Consider the following 19,078-nt stretch of genomic DNA (forward strand, 5'->3'; position numbering starts at 1 on the left):
TGTCCAGTTTTTGGAACACCTGTTTTGTTCTTGTCATTCACAAGTAAGCCCCACATAATTGTCTGCAAAAAATCTAGTAAGTTATTTAAAAGTTAGAAATGATCAGCAAGTATTTAATTATTAATTGTTCCCGTGTCGATTGAAATGGGGTTTCACTGAGGACAGACCCTGTGTGCAAATGAATGAATCAATTAATGAATTAATAAACAAGCAGCTACTGAATATAAAAGCATCAACAGTTTTCATAATCAGATCAGTTTGCACACTATTATAAATATCAGCTACACTTCACGAATTAACTAGAGAAAGTACACAAACCTCTGCCAAGGCTCACTTTGCCATCGCGTCATTTGTTTTATAAAAAGAAACAAATGTTCAATCCAGATCCAGGTCGCTAACACCATCAAATTATTTCCTCTTGGATCATAACCTACATTCCAAAGACCCTGCTTTAACCTAATCAATTTAATTTCATCCTTTGATCTTTGAGTGATGCTGTATGATGCTAATAAATACTGAATACAATTACATTTAGTATTATCCCAACCAAAATAAAATGCAATAACCCATTTTACATTTTAGGCTGCTGCCACGATTTGTTTATTATTATTATTGTTGTTGTTGTTGTTATTATTATTGTTATTAATATTTCTATACTATACCCACAACCAGACCTCCACACAAAACAAACATAGTGCAATTATTTTTTAATACAGAGTGATCAATCTACATTACTTTATAAAACCTGGGCTTCCTGTAAAATAACAAAGGAAAGACATGTTTTGTCCATTCCAAGTTTGCAATTCACATAACACTCTATGAATTAAGTGCAAAGGGATAAAATCCTTGATGCAGAAGCTTTGTGAAACATTAGCATGTGTTTCTGAATTTTAATTAACTACAAAATCAGTTTCTGTGCTCATATGCCATATTATTATTTTGTTGAACTGTTCTATTTCCATAAGCTTTACACTGCTACAGTATGTATGAAAAAGATGTAGGTAAATTAACAGTTTATATGAGAAATGGGGGGAAAAAAAGATCATTGTGCCCAGACTTGTCCTTGTGTGAATTACATTTCCCCACACGAGAAAAGTCATCAAAGGTCCCCGACTTGGTGTGGAAGGGTAGTGGTGACTGGACTGTCATTGCTTTTGGGTTTGTCTTTGCCTTTCATAAAGAAAGTTAGTAGCTCCCCTTTCCCTTTGACAAATATTGGCCCTCTTCGGACAAAGCGGAAGCCATATTCCTTTAAGATATCATAGCAGTCCTCCACCACCTGAGGGCAGAATAAAGATAAAATAAGAAAAAAGGCATACATGACGATTTTCCAGTTTGCTGTATATCACATTGTGTGTTTGTGCTACCTGGATGTTTCCCATCACTCCTGTGGACTCCATTCTGCTGGCCACATTGACTGTATTGCCCCAGATATCATAGTGAGGTTTACGAGCTCCAATCACCCCAGCGAGAACGCCGCCCTTGTTCAGACCTGAAGGGCATCGTCATAGAAACATGAACATACAAGCATGCAATTGTGCACACAGGCAGACAGATGGATAGACAGACAGGAAAGCAGATACACTGACCAATTCGTAGCATAAAGTTGTTGAAGGACTGTTTGTTGAGGTTGCTGAGGGTGACTTTCATAGCTAAGGCGAAGTCTGCCAAATCAGAAAGGTGCTGCCAGCGCTCGACTACTGACTGGTCCTCTGGCTGTACAACAACAACAACAACATATATTGTCCATGATGACATTATTAACATTGCCAGCACTTGTGGGAATAACACAGTGTAGCAGATTGTTGTATTTGCAAGAAGGTTTTTCTATAAGATAGAAGCTGCAGAAGTGTCACACCTTGCGATTGCCATATCCATTTGTGTTGCTCTCTGGTGTGAGTCCTGACGCTGCCATGTAAGTGCTTCCTATTGTCTTGATCTTAGTGATGCAGCGGAACTCCTCCCTGTCTAGCAGCTGTTGGAGACAGTGAGTTGTGAATCTCAGAGATTTTAAAACTCTGCAGTTATTGTTATTAACACTGTTAAATCTCAATATGTGCAAACTGCTATAGGATTACTGGCAGCACTCACGCTGTCAAAGTCAGAGATAATCTCATTGAGAATCCTGAGGCACTCAAGGCCTCCGTTGTTAATGCTTTCTTCAGTGTAGAAGTCAGAGAAGTTGGGGATGGAAGCAAACATCACACCTGTCTCATCATAAGACTGGCTGTACAGCTCCTGTGAGTAATGAATGAAGATATTAGTTCAGATTTGATCATTTCTTTCTTATGCAGTAAGAACGTCAAAAAAAAACAAATGGGCAGTAAGTAACATGTAATTATACTATACACCACAAGATGGCACTAATATGCAACAGTTTGCATTGCAAGTGTCACATGTGGTATGAAATCATTATTTTTTTGAAGGCTGCAATTAGCAAAAATGTAAGTTGTTGCTCAAGTTACTTTAGATCATTAATTGACTTTTAAGATGAATAATTATGTTAGGAGGCAGGCTTTTGTTTTACTTCTTCATAAAAAGAAAAAAAAAGGCTTTAATTTCTCTCTCTGCATAAAGCATGTTAGTGCTGGCATGTAATATTTTGCTCACTGACCATAAGCCAACAAACATACAGCCAGCGGGGACCACCCTGAAAGCCTTTTAAGTCTACTATTTTATGTTTTCTTTTATTATAATAAAGGGCTGTCAAGAAAATATTCAGTGTTATTGATTTAATTATTTATTAATTGTCTTGTGGGTTGGCTTAAACTGTCCCACGTATGACATACAAAATATCAGTAATGTTAGATTTTCTTCAGGAAACAACCACATACTTAAACCATACTGTAACTCATATGTACCTCATCTCTTTTCTTAGTGCCCAGAAAGTGTTTGGCCACATGTTCGGGCAGCATGTTAGTGACCAGTGCTTCATTCCACCGTCTCATCTCAAACACTTTCTCCTTCTGGTCATGGATGCCAATCTTCCACAGAAAAAGCTGTCTGGACTGATGCTCCAGCTGTAAACACAGACAAGACAACAATAATTAATCAAGACACGTGAGTATGCGTCCACCCATCCATCCACATCTGTCATTTTTCCAGGTCATGGTTGCAGTAGGTCAAAAGTAGGACCAGCTTCTTCTGGGGTATCCCGAGGCATTCCCAGGTCAGATGACATACATGATTTCGCAAGCATTTTCTGGGTCAACATTGAGGCCTCCTACCACTTCAGTGCGCTTGGAAGACGTCTAACAGAATGTGCCCAGGTGGCATACGAATCAAATGTCTGAACCCCCTCAACTGACTACACTATTCTGAGCTCCCCTTTGGATATTGGAGCTCCTTAACCTCTCTCTAGAGCTGAGCACAGCTACTCATGTGGAGGAAACTCATTTATCCACTATAGTATCTGCAATCTGTCTTTCTTTTTCCCCAAATCTCATGGGCAGAGGTAAATGGTTGGACAGAAGATACGGTGTTAAACTGAGAGCTTTCCCTTCCAGCTCAGGTTCCTGATCACCATAACAGTCCAATACATCATCTGCTTTGCTGTTGACACTCCAAAATTCCTGTCATTCTTACTCCCGAAAAACACTCTCCAAGATATCGAATCTCCATCCCAAAAGAAAGGTTTTACGCCAACTAAAAGGGACACTGTGTAGGTGTGCAGGACACAAATTACTCACATGACGGGCATAGAAGTAGAAGCCAATCATCATGATGATTATCATAATGGTCATCAGGTACTTAGACGGCACTATCAATGTTCTGTACAAAAAAGACAATAACCAGTTTAGAAGGTCTTTGTGCTTATTACACTGATCTCATGTTGCATTTCATGACACAAAAACATAGCAGAGGCATTATCAACTAGCTTATACTCGTTTATTTATTTTCAGAAATCTATTTCGCACCTGTAGGAGCCAAACTGGATAAAGTCATACAGGTCATAAATGTCCCGCCAGCTGTAGATATTGACAGCTCCAGTTGCTGTCACCACCAGCACCATGAGGCCCAGTTTAATCAGCTGGCTGACTTGCACCAACATGGCGGTGGCGATGAGTGACATCACAGCCATGAAGCTGTAGTGTTTTGGATTCTCTATACAGGTTTGGTCACCAAATGACTCCAAAATGGTGCCAGAGCTGCTGTTGAAGACGTGGAGGGACGGTGGGCCACAACTTAGCTGCAAACATTGAAAATAGACAGAGAAATAGTAATAGTAAGTATCAGATGTGGTGTATTTATCCGTTTACTGACGAGGTCACAATCTGACATCAAAACAAAAGCAGTGTTAATTTGTGTATTTGTTGAAACATAAACCTGGCACAAAAACATTCGAACATTTCTAATTGAACATTGAATATATGAAACAGTGTAATGTTGTGTAATCAACGATTCTAAACATGTGTATATATGCTGAGAATAAAACTATTACCGTTTTAACTATTACATTTTAAAGTGTGAGTGTCACCTCAACATGACAGCTCTAACACAGAATAATGAATGTTCATGTCCTCTATTCCTGTCAGACCTTGAAGGCAGCAGTGTGTGCAACACGCTGCTCCTGTGGGGCCGTGCCTCATGAACCAGCATGTAGCAAGACAGACAACTAATGGACCCCACTGGGAACACACACTCAGACACATAAAAGGCAGTGATAGTTTTGATGTGGAAAAAAAGCAGAAACACACAAACGGAAAGACGCACACTGGGGATGGATGATGTGATGAAACACGGCGTGGCAGCACGCTCTGATTCCAATATTTTGGCATTCATTTCCTTTAAAATTCAAATATCTAATTAACCAAAGTACAAGCCACATATCTAGTTTGTTTATTTATTTTTTGCTTTTCCAGCTGTGTCACCATGACCATTTTCTATGACAATGTCGCATATTATTTTGTAACGTAGCCTGTGAGAACTGTTTTTGGCACATTTCTGAAACATGGATGCGCACACACACACACACATTTACAGTTTTTAGAATCTAGTCATGTTTTACCATGTCAGCGATCACAGTCATGGTAAGAACAAATATGGCCGTCATGGCCCATATGTTTCTTGCCCAGCGCGTGCGATCAATCCACAATGAGAACGACACCAACCTCTTGGAGAACATCTGTGAGAACATGATTGAAGTTATTAAGTGTTGTGCACTTAGCAACAAAAAAATAAAAAATAAATCCTGGCTTACTTTTAAACCATGACTCATTTCAGTTTGCTACTGACTGAATTGCACGCCCCACAGGTTCTATAGATGGCTATTCTTACACCATGTTTTTTTTAAGACAAACAAAATATAATTTTAACAACCATGGAAGTACATAAAGAAAATGCATATTATGGAACCTTGAACAAATAAAGTGTACAATGACACAGATCTTCTGAATACTGTGCGATTATGAGTTCTCACCCTGGGGAAGATGGCAGCCAAGGAGCACACTGTGAGGATTAGCAACAGTAGCTCTCCTATTACAAAAGTGATATAGTTTACAGCCAACCTAGAACAAGAGAAAAACATTTTCACTCAGTTCCTGACAATCTCAGCGTTTGCAGGTATTTGTGTATTAAAGTAATATTATAAAGGCCGTTCAGCTTTTGGACACACTCACATTGGGTCTATGAACACCTGCATCGCTGAGATGAAAAAGAGCACCACCATGCAGCAGCAGAAGGCTGCTCCACTTCGTTTCTCCTTCTCCGATGAGTAATGCTCCTCTAGCTTTCCATCCACAAACCACATAGTTACAGGGTTGATCTGATGATCCTTCATTCTGTGAGAAACACAGGTTCACAGTTTCATGCCGACACCATTACAATGCCATGACCACACACTCCTCTGGACATTTAAAACATCCCACATTTTCTTACATTTGTTGACTTTCTCTGTCCAGCAGCTCCTGCTGCAGTCGTCTGTTGATCACTCGCTCCTCAATCACCTTATTCCTCTGAGAGTATGAAAAACAGGTCAGGCAAGGGGACAATTATCAAGGGCTTAAATGTGATCTATAAACAACATCTGCAATATCTTTACATTCGGCTTTTCAATGTTCACTCACTGATTTGAAGCTCCGGTTTGCTTTCAACACAGATTAATGATGAATGTTATATGTTATAAAGACATTCATTGTCGATCACCTCTTGTCTTGACTCGGTGGGCGTCGTCTGGGGTGATGCCGCGTTTCCATTGGTTGCCGTTGTGTTGATTAACTGGTTTGAATTTCTGTTGGACAGTTTGCTGGGCGTCTGAGGGAGGAGATGCAGGACAATCAGCTGTTGATGCTGAGTTAATAAAGATTAGCCATTTAATAAATATATGTGTGTGATACATCTTCATTGACTGGAGATCTTCTCATAGAATATCGTTTTCTGTGTGCAGTGCGGTAATGTGAACTCATTTGACAGTGGTTTGAATGTAACAGGAGTGTGTTAATATTTAAACATTACTCCATACAGTTTTACATAAAAAGAACAGCACTGAGAACACACTCACATTTGCCTCCTGTTTGGGGTCTAGAACCAAATAAGTGTCGATGCCTTTCTCCAACAGGTACTCGCACCTCTCTCCACCATTTCCCTCTTCCAGTTCAAATTCTCCGTGCAGACTGTCCTTGGTGCTCTGGGATATATGCACTCTCCTGTGTAGCAGCAGACGTGCCATTTCAATAAAACGCATGAAGGAGACTGTTCTGCATGTTCTACTCTCTTACCCGGGAATCCCTCCAGACTCCATCTTATTAGCCACAGTGACATCTGTGGACCAAACGTCAAACTGCCATCGCTTCTGACCCAGCACTCCTCCCAACACTGTACCCGTGTGGACGCCCACACGCATGTCTACATCCGTTTTTGTTTTGTCTCGTACGTAACTAGAACAAGAAGGAAAGCCAACGGTAAAATGGTGTAAAGGTCCATATTTGTACATTTGTAAAATCCCTTTCAATCCCTTGACATTGCTGTCCTTGCATCCACTTGCCTTTTTTCCCCCAGAGCGCCATAATTATTTATTTCCTTAACCCTATAAGAAAATTCACTACTTACGATATGGCTTCTACCATTGCAAGGCCCATCATTATGGAGCAGGCCGCATGGTCGTCTCTGAAGTCAGGAAGTCCACAGATACAGTAGTAGCAGTCGCCAAGAATCTTAATCCTCAGTTGGTGATGTCGCTGTAAATCGAGGCCAAGAATGCTAAATTAAATTGATTTATTACTCAAAGAGTGGGAGTTATAAACATGCATTTTTCAGCGATTAAAACAATAAAGTCACGATTATCTACATCAAGTAAGATACTGATACTCACATCTGCCAGTTTATCAAACCTGGCAAACAGTTCATTGAGCAGTTTCACCAGCTCCTGGGCGCTGCAAGCTGAGGACAGCTGTGTGAAGCCCACGATGTCAGCAAACAGGATGCTGCAAAGAGAGATCGTATGTTGCAAAGTGACACTCAACAAAAACCTCTTCATTACGTCTTAAATCTTTTATTTATATATATAAAAAAAAGAGATGATTTTGTGAATCTGACCTGACGTTTTCATGGCGGTACATGTACATGGTGTTGAACTGTTGCTGCTGAACTTCTTTCTCATTGGCCTGGTTCTTCATGCCCTGCAGCATCTCATCAGCGATATGTTTGGGCAGGATGGACAGCAATAGTTCCTCCTACACGGAAACATGGTCAAGAAAAGTGTGAGATGCTGCGTGTCATGTTTCGGAAATGACAGGAAGAATAAAGAATCTCCTGAATCCTCAGGCGATGCTGTCAACTGTTAGATTGTCTTCTGGTTGGCTGCTCGTATCTGTCTCGTTTCCCAGTAAAAAGGCAGTCTGGGAATTCTTTCTTTTGTGTCTGTCCATCATATCACCACTTTTCCACCACCACCTAAACAGCTCTCATGGGTCTGCACTCGTCTTTCCTCACATTGTCACAGTCGGGAGAGAACCAAGTGAGTGAGTATGAATTAAAGGAGCATAATCGAGGTTGGAGCCAGTATAGATTACATTGTCTTTGACTTAAATAAATAACGCATTAGATCAGTTTTCAAATACCAGCACCACTGGGGATTGACAGTATTTAGCGTAAAATGGCCGTGAAAGAAAAACTGTATAATCTTCGGTTAATTGACAATTTGATTCCACTTAAATGCTATTGTAGCGCCAACTGTGTCTTCAGTCTTTCATCCCAAGAATGAAAATGACAGCCTTCATCTATACCAGACTGGTTACATTACCTAATGAGCAGATGAATATAACATATAAATATATATTTAAAAAAATGGAAATCCATATTTTTTTCCAGAGTCAGGGTTGAGATCCACAGATGCATCACCAAATAAAATTGTAGAATCTTCAAGCATTTTACTTAAGAATTATTAAATAAAACATGCATATTTACTCAGATATCTCTGGTGATGACTGGTTTATCTGGTATATCTTTAAATAGTGGGTCCCCAGATATAAAGTTTAGGAAACACTGCTTTACAACATCAAACCACACTTTCCCGCTATTCTTCTGAAGGTTGCACTCTAAGTCACATGACTGAACTGTGAACTGTGTCAGGTCCCTGACGGTGTCTCTGCCGGAGAAAACAAGTGTCTCTCTAATCGACCCATTAGTCTTACACTGAGCAAAACACATCATAATGAGGGCAGCACAGGGTGTTCTACCTGCAGGAGTATTTGTGTGCCTGTGCATGTGTGCAGTGCGTACAGTCTACCCAAATTAAGACAATGTCCTCAATGTGTGTCCCACTCACCTGCTGGGTACTCTGCTCCTCCAGGGTAACTTTGACCTCTAATGACTGACGCGCTTCCAGAAACGCTATCCTGTACTTCCTGTCCGCCATGTAGTACGATATCACACCCACTGCGGCTGCACACAGGTACAGCATGATGTTGGCTAAAAGCTGAAGGATGAAGAATAAGAGAAGATGCATGTTCAGGTGTGTACGTGGGTTCAATGTCACTTAGCGCTCTATGATATGCGGAAACACATTTGTTATCAAGCGTGTTCCAATGGTTTAAGTATATGAGAATAAAGCAATGTGTACAACTTTATGCTGAAGTGTTGTAGTTACTGAATTAATAATTTATCCCATAAACATTGCAAAAAGCAGATTAACTGTTTTTTTTTAAATGTAACCAAGATGCCACATGAATAAAACAAGTTATGGAAAAGAAACAAATACAGAAAGGGCAGTTTCTTTATCTTTTTTCATCATGGGATAACTTTGGGTAGTAGGTCATCTTCCCCAACCAAGAAGGTTGGGGGTTTGATCCCTGGTTCTTCTATTCCCTGGTTCAATGCCCTTGACAAGACACTGTACCCCAAGTTGCTGGCATGTGTGAATGGGAGAACCTTGGTGTAAAGTGCTTTGAGGGGTCACCAAGACTAAAAAAAAGTGCTATACTGTACAGATCATATAATGAGTTATACTGGATTTAGTGTGAATGTTTTGTGGTCCAAAATGCTTAAGGCGATGTATTTTCAAATGTTGAACTCTGTGTCTTGAACTCAATAAAAATAATTTTAAAGTTCTGAAGATAATGATATAATACAAGAACAGGCACAGGTGTGTGTGATGTGCTTTTGACACAGTATTTACCTGTCTCACCAACATGGGGCCCTCCAGGTTGGCATCAAACCTTTGAGCAACGGTCACCCCTAAAACCAGGGTGTGTATCCCAGAGGAGAGGGCGGTGAGCAGCAGGAGCGACACCAGGTTCAGTGGAAGGGTCATAAACATGGAGAACGCAAAGAAGGCCTGCCAGCCCACTGAGTCACTGGCATGAGAGAAACGCTCATAGTTCAGTCCCATGTAACATAAGACGTGGACGGTGATCATGAGCCACAGTACGTATGGCACAGCTCCGCGGGAGACAGGTGATGTGGGGAGCTTCTGGAACCTGCACAGCGCGTACACGACTATGTCCGCGGCCAAACCCACGACTGCCACCACCACCATCGCCAGCTTGTCGTCGGTGTACACCACCGCGCACATGATGATGATGAAGCTGTTGAAAAGAGCAGCGAAAATCGCCAAAACCAGCAGGTTATCCTGTCTCTGGCGGCGGAAGTAGTTCTGGTAAAGCCTCTCCAGTGAGTCGGGCGTAAAGGTGAGGCGCACTGCGCGCGGCAGGCACCTGCAGCAGCGCGACTGCACCACGGTCAACTCCCGCGTCCGACCCGCTCCATGACCCGGGTCAGTGGTAATCTGCACTGGATACTCGACAGAGCATTCCGTAGACTGATCCGTCTCCGTTGCAGGAACCCGGTTCAGGGACATTTTGGATCATTAATGGTAATCCTCTTGATTCATGTAATACTGCGTTATTGATCCTGAAGTGCACAGAACGCACAGATCCATGGAAAAGCTGTGAGGCGGTCCATCTCAGTGTTTACACATGGAGTTAACTACATGATCAAAATGTTTAATGGTGCAAACAAATCATGCACAGGAGTAATTTCAGTGCAGAAAATCAGAGAAAGCATCCAGAGAGCGTAAACCTGCGCCAAGGCCAGGTTTCAGTCTCCCACATTGTGAAGTAGCACTCAGATCAAATCATTTCATCCTTTAGCCATAACCTGCTTCCTTAGACAACTTTATCTAAATCCATCCTTTGGTTTGTGAGATATGATGCTCACAGACTCACAGCCAAAATCATCACCTCCTTTACGTCCAACATAGCGTATTTGAAAAGTTTCTTACCTTTTGACTTAAATACCATGTTCCTTGATGTAATTACATTGCCAACTGACTTTTTAACACACACACACACTGGAGTTTGTTTCAGTAGAAAACCGTTTTGCAGCCTCTTCTCACATTTGAAGTCCCACTTGACGCCACGACAGACCAACAAAAACATGATCCACAGGTGGATGTCCATTCCATGTCTTCAGACAGGGTTAGACTGACTCCATACTCTGGTGAACAAACTCATATTTCTTTTAATCACTGGTGAGCTCTCCACAAAAGCAGACATGTAGTCTAAGATGTTCTAAGATGATTGTCGTCTCTCTCCTCCCACTCCTCCCCTCCCTGTGCTATCCAGCAAATCCTCTGTTACTGTTGCTAAGATGAAACCAAAGTAACTGCTGGTCTGTAATCACGTCTTGGGAAATGGGGCAGTGATGTGAGAAGAAGTGAAGGAAAGACATAATTACAGCTACTCTGTGAAAAAAAGTCAACACATTAATGTATCTGTGTTGTTTATTCACGTTTATTCGACACATTAACACATATTTATGGCTTGTGATTAATAAGTGCATCCGATAATTGGCTCAATTTAATCTAATTAAACGATAGTCATCACTCATTATTTTTGTCTTTTAGTGATATATTCATTTTCTGTTCCCAGTGTTCATCAGAGGGAAAGTCAAAGGCATGAAGGAAGGATTTGGATGATGAAAACAACACAGTCACAGTCTTGATGATAACATACCGGACACATTACTGTGTGTAATGAACATAGAGAAACCATACATTATTGTATTGGTGAAATCAGCAAAATAGTTATACTCTATTTTTGGAGGGAAAAAAAAGCTGTATGATGTAAGAATGGCATCAAAATAGGGAAAATAGGGTTTGCAAAAAATAAAATAAAACATGGTTTTCCTGCGTTCATAAATGTAATGACCAGGAGAGAAGGAAGTCAGTCTCTGTGAGCACTTGCTGTTGGTGGTGATTTTCCTATCCTGCCACTCAGAGTACTTCCACACGCCAACAGTATAGCCACCAGAACTCCCACACTCCCCAGTCTCCCCAGGGCTGCGGTGCCTAACACTGCAGCCCCAAGTGCCCCGGCTCCAATAGGTGCTGCTGCTGCGGTGACAGTCTCCATGCCGATGGCTTTTATTAGATCTGGCCCCGTGAGAAGACCCCTTTGAAGATTCACATGAGTGTGGAATGGGCTCTTTGGTGCGCCCAGAACAAACGTCCCTACTGCAACAAAAGTGACGGTCAGAAGTTCACATGTTGTCAGTGGAGTTGCCTTCAGTGCTACACCTTGCACGGCCAGTATCACACCAACAACAACTGCACCTAAAACTGCTAACACGGATCGCCTTGACCCAAATGACTGCTTTGCTGCGACACTTGCAGCTCCGAGTGACACCCCTGCTGCTGCTGCTGCTCCTAAAGTTCCCCCTATGTTGCCCCGGGCCTCAAGGGTAGAGCTCGACTGCAGGATAATTCTCAAGGAAACAGATGATATTATAGCAGCTCCCATGGCAACCTTTCCAGCCACTTCTGTTCCCACTCCAACCATGGCCACTGTTCCCAGTCCACCTCCTAGTAGCCCTGCAGAGAGAAATACCACCCAGAGGACCGACTGCAGCATCAATACCACCTCTGCCTCTGACCCATCTTTTGCCTCACCTGCTACTAAACCCACTGAAAATCCCAGTATCCCCACAAAAACACAGTAGAAGACTATCCTCTCTAACAGCTGGCACCTTGTTTCAGCTTTTGGTCTATGTGCCAACCTCTCTGTCAGGGCTTTCCGTAGAGCACAGAGGGCACTGATAGTCAATCCCATGAAAAAGAGTCCAACTAAAACACCCATCCTTCCGTATGTGACACTGAGATACAGAGTGGTGAAGATAATTAATAGAGCTGTGGTCATGTCGTTGATATTAGAGCATGAGTAGACGGCGAGGACGAGAATAGCTTGGCCTGCAAAGTAGATCCATGGTGGAAGGATGCCCACTAACACTCCAGTAGTGACAGCACCCACCACAACAGAGGCTCCTGCTGTGGCCTCTGCCCACCACAGCAACCTCCCTCCGACTTTGGCCGACAGCTTCATCACCACGGCGGCAAAGAGGAAACCGCTTCCCAGGGAAATTAGCACCGAGGTGAACATGAGGCACGAGGTCACAACTCCGACACCTGTGGAACTGGCTCGACCAGCAGCCTGAGCTGCAGCATTCAGCAGAACCACATCTTCCATCAGTGCAGGCTTAAGTGTAATTAACGCAGCCTCTCCAAAGGCAAAACCTGCCACGGCACTTTTTAGGAGTGTTGTCGCCACACTATAGACACCTGTGAGGGATGAAGACATGAGGATTCAAGTCAACTATAACAATAATATAAATGCAGTTCACTTTAGTCCTAACAAATTTCTAGCAACGGTTTTATTTATGCATTTATTGGTGAGTTGAGAAGAGAGAAAGGCTGGTTTAATTACCACAACCATGCTCATGGTTGACGTTTTTATTGTTTTTATGCCTAAACCACAAGAACACACAACAACTGAGCTTTGCATCTACTGTCATTCTTCATAAGGAGTAATATTATACAGTTTAATAGAACTCTAGTAAGGGTATAGAGTGCATTTGTATATTTACAAAATACAGAGTGGTGGTCTTTTTAATGTGGGACTTTTGCTACTTTCATGACAATTATCTGAAAAATGTGTCCACCATGCCGTGACTGTTTTCTGCAGCTGTCACTTTAACAAGAAAGTGAAACTTCCTGACAAGGTGTATATACTGAAACCTACAACCAGAAAGTCTGTCTGAATTACACAAAGCGCAACAGACATGTCGGGACACAGTCCCTCTACTAACAGTAGACATGTTTGTTGAACAGTTAAATGCATAATCTTTTTGCTGTGTCTTCCTGAGGTGATCTTACCTAGGCTTGTTTCTGCCATGGCTCTCAGCGTGTGAGCGTGAAGCTCCACCTTTTCCTGGTTGATGTCATATTAAACCTGCAGAGGGCAGAGCCAACCAGAGGGGACATTATGGAGAGTGTCAGAGTTAAACCTTGACTACGACTGTGCCTGTATGTTTACTAAAACACAGCATTGCTGTATTACACTCAAAAATATTTATTTGCGTGAAAAATATAAAACATTGTGGTTTCATTCCACTCCATGATATGTTTAACTTTACAGATGAGTTTTAAGCCAAAACAAGTGTAAAGATTTAGGTTGTGAAACATATCATCTCCAACACAACTTCTTCTGCCATAGAGTCCTTCAGTGAACAATTGGGCTACAAAATGAATACACAATTAATGGAAAATGTAGTATAATTAAAGAGTGGTTTTCTTTTGATCGAAATTCATAGGCTCATAGTTATTTGTGGGTATCTCCACATTAAAAAACACATAGAGTAAACAAGTATAATAACAACAACAATAATTATAATAATAATAATTATCATTATTATTATTGTTACCTGGTAACCCTTGCGAAGTGACATTATAAATGGATAATTCCTGCTAAATAAAGTATTATTAATACTCTGTAAACTGCACTGAAGGAAGTTGTAAACGGTTCACAGCCTTGGGACTTTCCTCCATCTATGCTTTCCTTCTCCTCCGCTTCCTGGTCTGAGGTCAGCTGATCGTGTCTCACATGACAGTTACATCCGGCTTCACGCGACATTCGGTACTCGATGACGGTCTTATGTTTAGTTCATGCGGTTTATTTAAAGTAGCGACTAAAACAGCATAGATTTGACGTGTAGGACGCGACCGCCTCCTTCTTTCATCGTTTAGCTTCGCATTTGAGCCGTTGAGTTTCAGTAAGTTTGTCTTTTCACACCGTTTATTGTTGAATATTTTCAGGGTTTTTTTTAAAGTTCAGTTTATTTGGGCAGTTGTTAATACTATATGTCCATCTACAGACTTCTATAAACCTAACTGTGAAAGGTGATGGTAGATTGTTTTTAATAGGCAATGCATGTTCGTTCCAAAGGTTACAGTACATACTGTAACCCCTTTTCTGCAGATAAGATAAACCACTGTGTTGACATGCAGGAAGCTAGGGATTTCTGTTAGCCGGGACTTGTACAAAGGCATATCATCATTCCTCCTTAAAATATTAATTTTAGCAACAATCATAATGCTGTCGTTTTACATTTGTGTGATTCTCTTACTATCCTTTTATAAGCACTGAGTTGATTTAGACACAACAGGGACATAACAAGACTGTGTGAAGTCACACCCAGTCATATGAGACTCAGGAGGTTTCACCTGACTCACCCTGTCGCATGTACACAAGGTGGCTTTTAAAATACCCAGTGCACATTGCAGTACAGCACGTCCCAGGAGGTGGTTGGTTGAACTTGCTGCAGGTGATGTAGTACAGGGCAGGTATAACCAGAGTGTTTAACCTTGATTCACTGTAATGTTTGTCTCCTCAGCAGGAATGCATGTGGCCGTGCTTCTGTTTGCTGCGGCGCTACCGCTGACCACCGTGGCCCTCGACAATGGACTGATGAAGACCCCTCCCATGGGCTGGTTGGCGTGGGAACGATTTCGCTGTGATGTTGACTGTGAACATGACCCCAAGAACTGCATCAGGTAAGGCATAACGTAATGTGAATATTAGACAATCTCACTCAAGCTTAAGCTATAATGTATTGAATCTTGCTTTTAGAAAAAAATACTATAAAAATAGTGTTCAGTAACATCATACACAGTGTGATACCTCGTCTAAAATGATGCATATACATATTCAGAGTAGCTTTTCCATTTCAAGGTGTGGATTAAGTTTTATTACATGAGAAGTAATCTTAAAATATTTAAATTACCAGTGTAAGGTTTTCAGTCATCCAGGTCATAGTCATCTGGCTGTAGTCAGCTGGACTTACTCGACTGAAGTCATCTAAGAGGATTGAAAATGAATTTGACGTATATATGTAATGAGAAATGTTGTCACTGTATTTTCTGCTATAGTGTAAAGTGGGCGTGGAGCTCTGACAGCCAAACCAGTTGTGTGGCAACAACAGAAAGCGTGCACACCTAACAATGTGAATTTGTCAGTTGGCATCTGATTTCTCTTTGAAAAAAATGTTAATTTTGAATCATTTAGATATGCTTGTATCTATTTTATCTAATCCCACACAATCTCAAAAGTGAGTTTATACAAAGAATCGTCATCTGTTTTAAACCAAACACCACATTAAATAAAAAGCAGTGTCATCACTGAGGAAGAAATATTTTACTAAAGGAAATATTCGGGCCACCTTCTAACGAGACGTTTCCGTCTTTCTTCCAGTGAGAATCTCTTCATTGACATGGCAGACAGACTCGCAGAGGACGGCTGGAAGGAACTTGGCTACGTCTATGTGAATATAGACGACTGCTGGTCCTCCATGGACAGAGATAAGGAGGGACGGCTGCAGTCTGACCCAAAAAGGTACGGTGTGCATACATACATACCTACGCCCAAACATGCACACACACTCCGACGCCTCTTGGTCCTCTGTGCAAACACTCATCAGTCATCGCTATACATGTCAAGTCAAATAAACAGCTGAAGGCGTGACAGTCATGCAATCATATGACCAACACAGAAACATTTACTGGTGGTCTCAATTGTGTGCAGCGTCGCTGCATCAGCATACGTGTGATAAAACCAAGTGGAAGTGAAAAATACGTGCTCAGCAAAAAAAAAAAATAATCCCACAATTGTTATTTTCGTGAATAAACAACTGTAGGCTTTCATGAGCTAGAGCTTGACACAATGAAATATTCAAATAAACAGTAGAAGTGTTAACATGCAACAATTGTGGTAATCAGTTGATTTCATGGTGTGCGCTGGTTTGCCAGTTTAACATGTCATCATACTTACCTCAGATTCCCGGGAGGCATCCACAAGCTGGCTCGCTACGTGCACGACAGAGGACTCAAGCTGGGGATCTATGGGGACATGGGCACGCACACCTGCGGGGGCTACCCCGGCACGCCGCTGGACAAGATCAAGATCGATGCTCAGACCTTCGCAGACTGGGAGGTGGATATGTTAAAATACGACGGCTGTTATTCTAATGTCACAGAGCAGGAGCAGGGTAAGAGCTGAGGGGATTTTTGGCATCTGAGACTTTTCTTCTTTGATTCGATCACACGTGATACACAATTCTCTCATGGACAGGTTACCCTCTTATGTCAGAAGCTTTGAATGCGACGGGTCGCCCCATCGGCTACTCCTGCAGCTGGCCCGCCTACCAGGGAGGTCTACCCCCGAAGGTATAATCTGAATGTGAATTTTGAAATGAAACATATTTCATATCTGTAAAAAAAAAATTTCCATTCCAGGTAAACTACACACAGCTGGGCAAGATCTGCAACCTGTGGCGTAACTATGGCGACATCCAGGACTCCTGGGACAGCGTCCTGAACGTTATTGACTGGTTCTTTAATAACCAGGAAGTCCTCATACCTGCAGCAGGACCTGGAAGATGGAACGACCCCGACATGGTCTGTTTAACTGACTGAATAACCAACTCCACATTTATGTGTTTACTGTTGGTCAGTTGGCAATAATTTGAACTGAGATGCTGCCATCTCATGTCTCTGTTGTCTGATAAGCTGTTAATAGGCGACTTTGGCCTCAGCATGGACCAGTCTCGTGCACAGATGGCTCTGTGGGCAATCATGGCTGCTCCGCTTTTCATGTCCAATGACCTTCGCACCATCAGCAGCGGGGCCCGCAGCATCCTGCAAAACAAAATGGCCATCACCATCAACCAGGACCCAATGGGCATTCAGGGAAGACGGATCGTAAAGGTGATGCACTTTATTTAGCATCTGCTCAGGGTAAAACTCCAGATTTTTAAATCATAATTCACATTGTCTCATCCATTTTGTCCCGCCAGGAGAAAAATGGCATTGAGGTGTTCTGGCGCCCCCTGTCAAGCAACGCCAGCGCTCTGGTGTTCTTCAGTCGCCGAAAGGACATGCCCTTCCGCTACCAGACTTCCCTCAGCAAACTCAACTACACGACTGGCAGCTACAAGGTTTGGTCTCAAAGCAACTACAGATAATATCTTACTCAATCTCAGAGTCAAGCCTAAGTTTAAGTTAAGTTTAACTGCCATGATGTTAAGTTTATAATACATACATCGCTCTTGCGGACTCATACAAATAAGTTTAAATCAGAGCTCTCTCTCTGAAATTAAAGGTACTGAACTTTTAATGGGATGAAATTGTAAATTTATACATTTCGTTTTATTGTTTAAAAGCTTTACCATCTGATGTTTTCTGGCTATTGTTGGTAGTAGCTTTCATTTGTGTGGTTGTCTCTGTCCTGACCTGATCAAATCAAATCAAATAAAGCTCATCTTAATACATATTATTTCTACTCCTCTTCAGGCCTTTGATGTATTCGCTGAGAAGACTGTGATGCTGAAAGACTCCACTGACTTCGTGGTGTCAGTGAACCCCTCCGGCGTGGTCATGTGGTATCTCTCCGCTCCAGCCAAACGTCACCTCCGGCAGTTCTACAAAGGTGGCCGAAGCCGTGATGAAGGAAACGCCATTCCTTCTTTCATCCTCTGACCTCCCACTGTCTTAACTTCCTCTTATATTTGTCACTGATCTGATGCTGGAAGAGTGTGTTTGTCAGTGAACCCCCTTAAGGTCCAATGACAGCAGTGTTATAAACTGAGATTGTCAGTGATTCCTCTCTCTCTCTCTCTAATTCTGCACTGCAACATGAATCAAATGAAGAGGTTGATATGGGACACATGTTGCTGTATTTTGTTGTTCCAAAAACATTGAAGTCTATCAAAGGCCAATGGATGCAACTTTTTTTTTTTAAGCACATTGCTTTCGTTTTTAAGGATACATGTTTTATTCTGTCAAGATTCTGACATTGCGCTGCTCAGGTAAATTTTAACGTTTGTGTTTAAGAAATGAAAAATAAATGAGTCAATGAATGTCTTTAATGGAATAAAATGGTGTTTTTTTTCCTGTGAAGAAACTGTCTTGGTTTGTTTTGAAGCATTTCACTGCCCTTAAAACATAACTGGACAATAATTGTTCTCAGAATCACCAGTGTGCTGCTGTAACAGTCTTACAACAGTGTCGCTCGTCAGAAATGACACAAAATTATGAATATAATAATGAATGTTTGATTGTAGATGAGTAAACCTGATGAAGAAGCTGCACAACATCAGTTCACGTTCAGCTGTGTTGTGCTATTGCACTGTATATCAATGTATTCATCTAAAGAGGTTTAAGTTCTGCTTTTAAAACCAGAAACGGTTATGGAATGTTGTTCAGTTCATGGTTTCACTTCACTCTCTCATACTGCGCGGGGGGGAATTAGAGATG

General features: G+C 41.7%; 3 protein-coding genes across 6 annotated transcripts; 1 reads left to right on the forward strand and 2 right to left on the reverse strand.

Moving 5' to 3' along the window:
* Positions 1-690: 690 nt before the first annotated feature.
* On the reverse strand, positions 691-11,029 carry LOC122783988 (adenylate cyclase type 3-like). Its single transcript, XM_044048996.1, has 20 exons — positions 9,614-11,029; positions 8,765-8,914; positions 7,534-7,670; positions 7,310-7,421; positions 7,048-7,175; positions 6,717-6,875; positions 6,500-6,644; positions 6,145-6,252; positions 5,878-5,954; positions 5,619-5,780; positions 5,420-5,507; positions 5,009-5,125; positions 3,918-4,189; positions 3,690-3,771; positions 2,862-3,020; positions 2,092-2,238; positions 1,859-1,975; positions 1,590-1,716; positions 1,368-1,492; positions 691-1,279 (listed from the first exon to the last, which is right to left on the reverse strand). The coding sequence occupies exons 1-20, from the start codon at positions 10,292-10,294 to the stop codon at positions 1,100-1,102; spliced, it is 3,273 nt and encodes a 1,090-aa protein (XP_043904931.1). The 5' UTR covers positions 10,295-11,029; the 3' UTR covers positions 691-1,099.
* Positions 11,030-11,200: 171 nt separating this feature from the next.
* On the reverse strand, positions 11,201-14,344 carry LOC122783990. Of its 2 annotated transcripts, XM_044049000.1 has the most exons (4): positions 14,194-14,344; positions 13,646-13,721; positions 12,511-13,051; positions 11,201-12,462 (listed from the first exon to the last, which is right to left on the reverse strand). In XM_044049000.1, exons 2-4 carry the CDS (start codon positions 13,662-13,664, stop codon positions 11,661-11,663), a joined length of 1,362 nt encoding a protein of 453 aa, XP_043904935.1. In that variant the 5' UTR covers positions 13,665-13,721; positions 14,194-14,344; the 3' UTR covers positions 11,201-11,660. The 2 variants fall into 2 exon arrangements, with proteins under 2 accessions (XP_043904935.1, XP_043904934.1); XM_044048999.1 differs by having other exon boundaries at positions 11,201-13,051.
* Positions 14,345-14,402: 58 nt separating this feature from the next.
* Positions 14,403-18,730, forward strand: naga (N-acetylgalactosaminidase, alpha). Of its 3 annotated transcripts, none has more exons than XM_044049001.1 (9): positions 14,403-14,541; positions 15,163-15,322; positions 16,020-16,160; positions 16,601-16,812; positions 16,896-16,990; positions 17,060-17,221; positions 17,333-17,530; positions 17,620-17,760; positions 18,116-18,730. In XM_044049001.1, exons 2-9 carry the CDS (start codon positions 15,168-15,170, stop codon positions 18,299-18,301), a joined length of 1,290 nt encoding a protein of 429 aa, XP_043904936.1. In that variant the 5' UTR covers positions 14,403-14,541; positions 15,163-15,167; the 3' UTR covers positions 18,302-18,730. The 3 variants fall into 3 exon arrangements, with proteins under 3 accessions (XP_043904936.1, XP_043904937.1, XP_043904938.1); XM_044049002.1 differs by having other exon boundaries at positions 15,166-15,322; XM_044049003.1 differs by lacking the exon at positions 14,403-14,541 and adding an exon at positions 14,965-15,093 and having other exon boundaries at positions 15,166-15,322.
* The last annotated feature ends 348 nt before the right edge of the window (positions 18,731-19,078 follow it).

Source organism: Solea senegalensis, linkage group LG17 (genome assembly GCF_019176455.1).
Source record: "Solea senegalensis isolate Sse05_10M linkage group LG17, IFAPA_SoseM_1, whole genome shotgun sequence".
Classification (NCBI taxonomy): domain Eukaryota; kingdom Metazoa; phylum Chordata; class Actinopteri; order Pleuronectiformes; family Soleidae; genus Solea; species Solea senegalensis.

Excerpts from the sequence above, each read along its gene's own strand:
- naga (XM_044049001.1), top strand. The coding sequence starts at position 15,168 with ATGCATGTGGCCGTGCTTCTGTTTGCTGCGGCGCTACCGCTGACCACC. Across the intron at positions 16,813-16,895 it reads TGTCACAGAGCAGGAGCAGG|GTTACCCTCTTATGTCAGAA; the intron begins GTAAGAGCTGAG and ends TCTCATGGACAG. Across the intron at positions 17,531-17,619 it reads AGGGAAGACGGATCGTAAAG|GAGAAAAATGGCATTGAGGT; the intron begins GTGATGCACTTT and ends TTGTCCCGCCAG.
- LOC122783988 (XM_044048996.1), bottom strand. The coding sequence starts at position 10,294 with ATGTCCCTGAACCGGGTTCCTGCAACGGAGACGGATCAGTCTACGGAA. Across the intron at positions 5,508-5,618 it reads CAGGTGTTCATAGACCCAAT|GTTGGCTGTAAACTATATCA; the intron begins GTGAGTGTGTCC and ends CTCTTGTTCTAG. Across the intron at positions 3,772-3,917 it reads ATCCAGTTTGGCTCCTACAG|AACATTGATAGTGCCGTCTA; the intron begins GTGCGAAATAGA and ends TTTTTTGTACAG.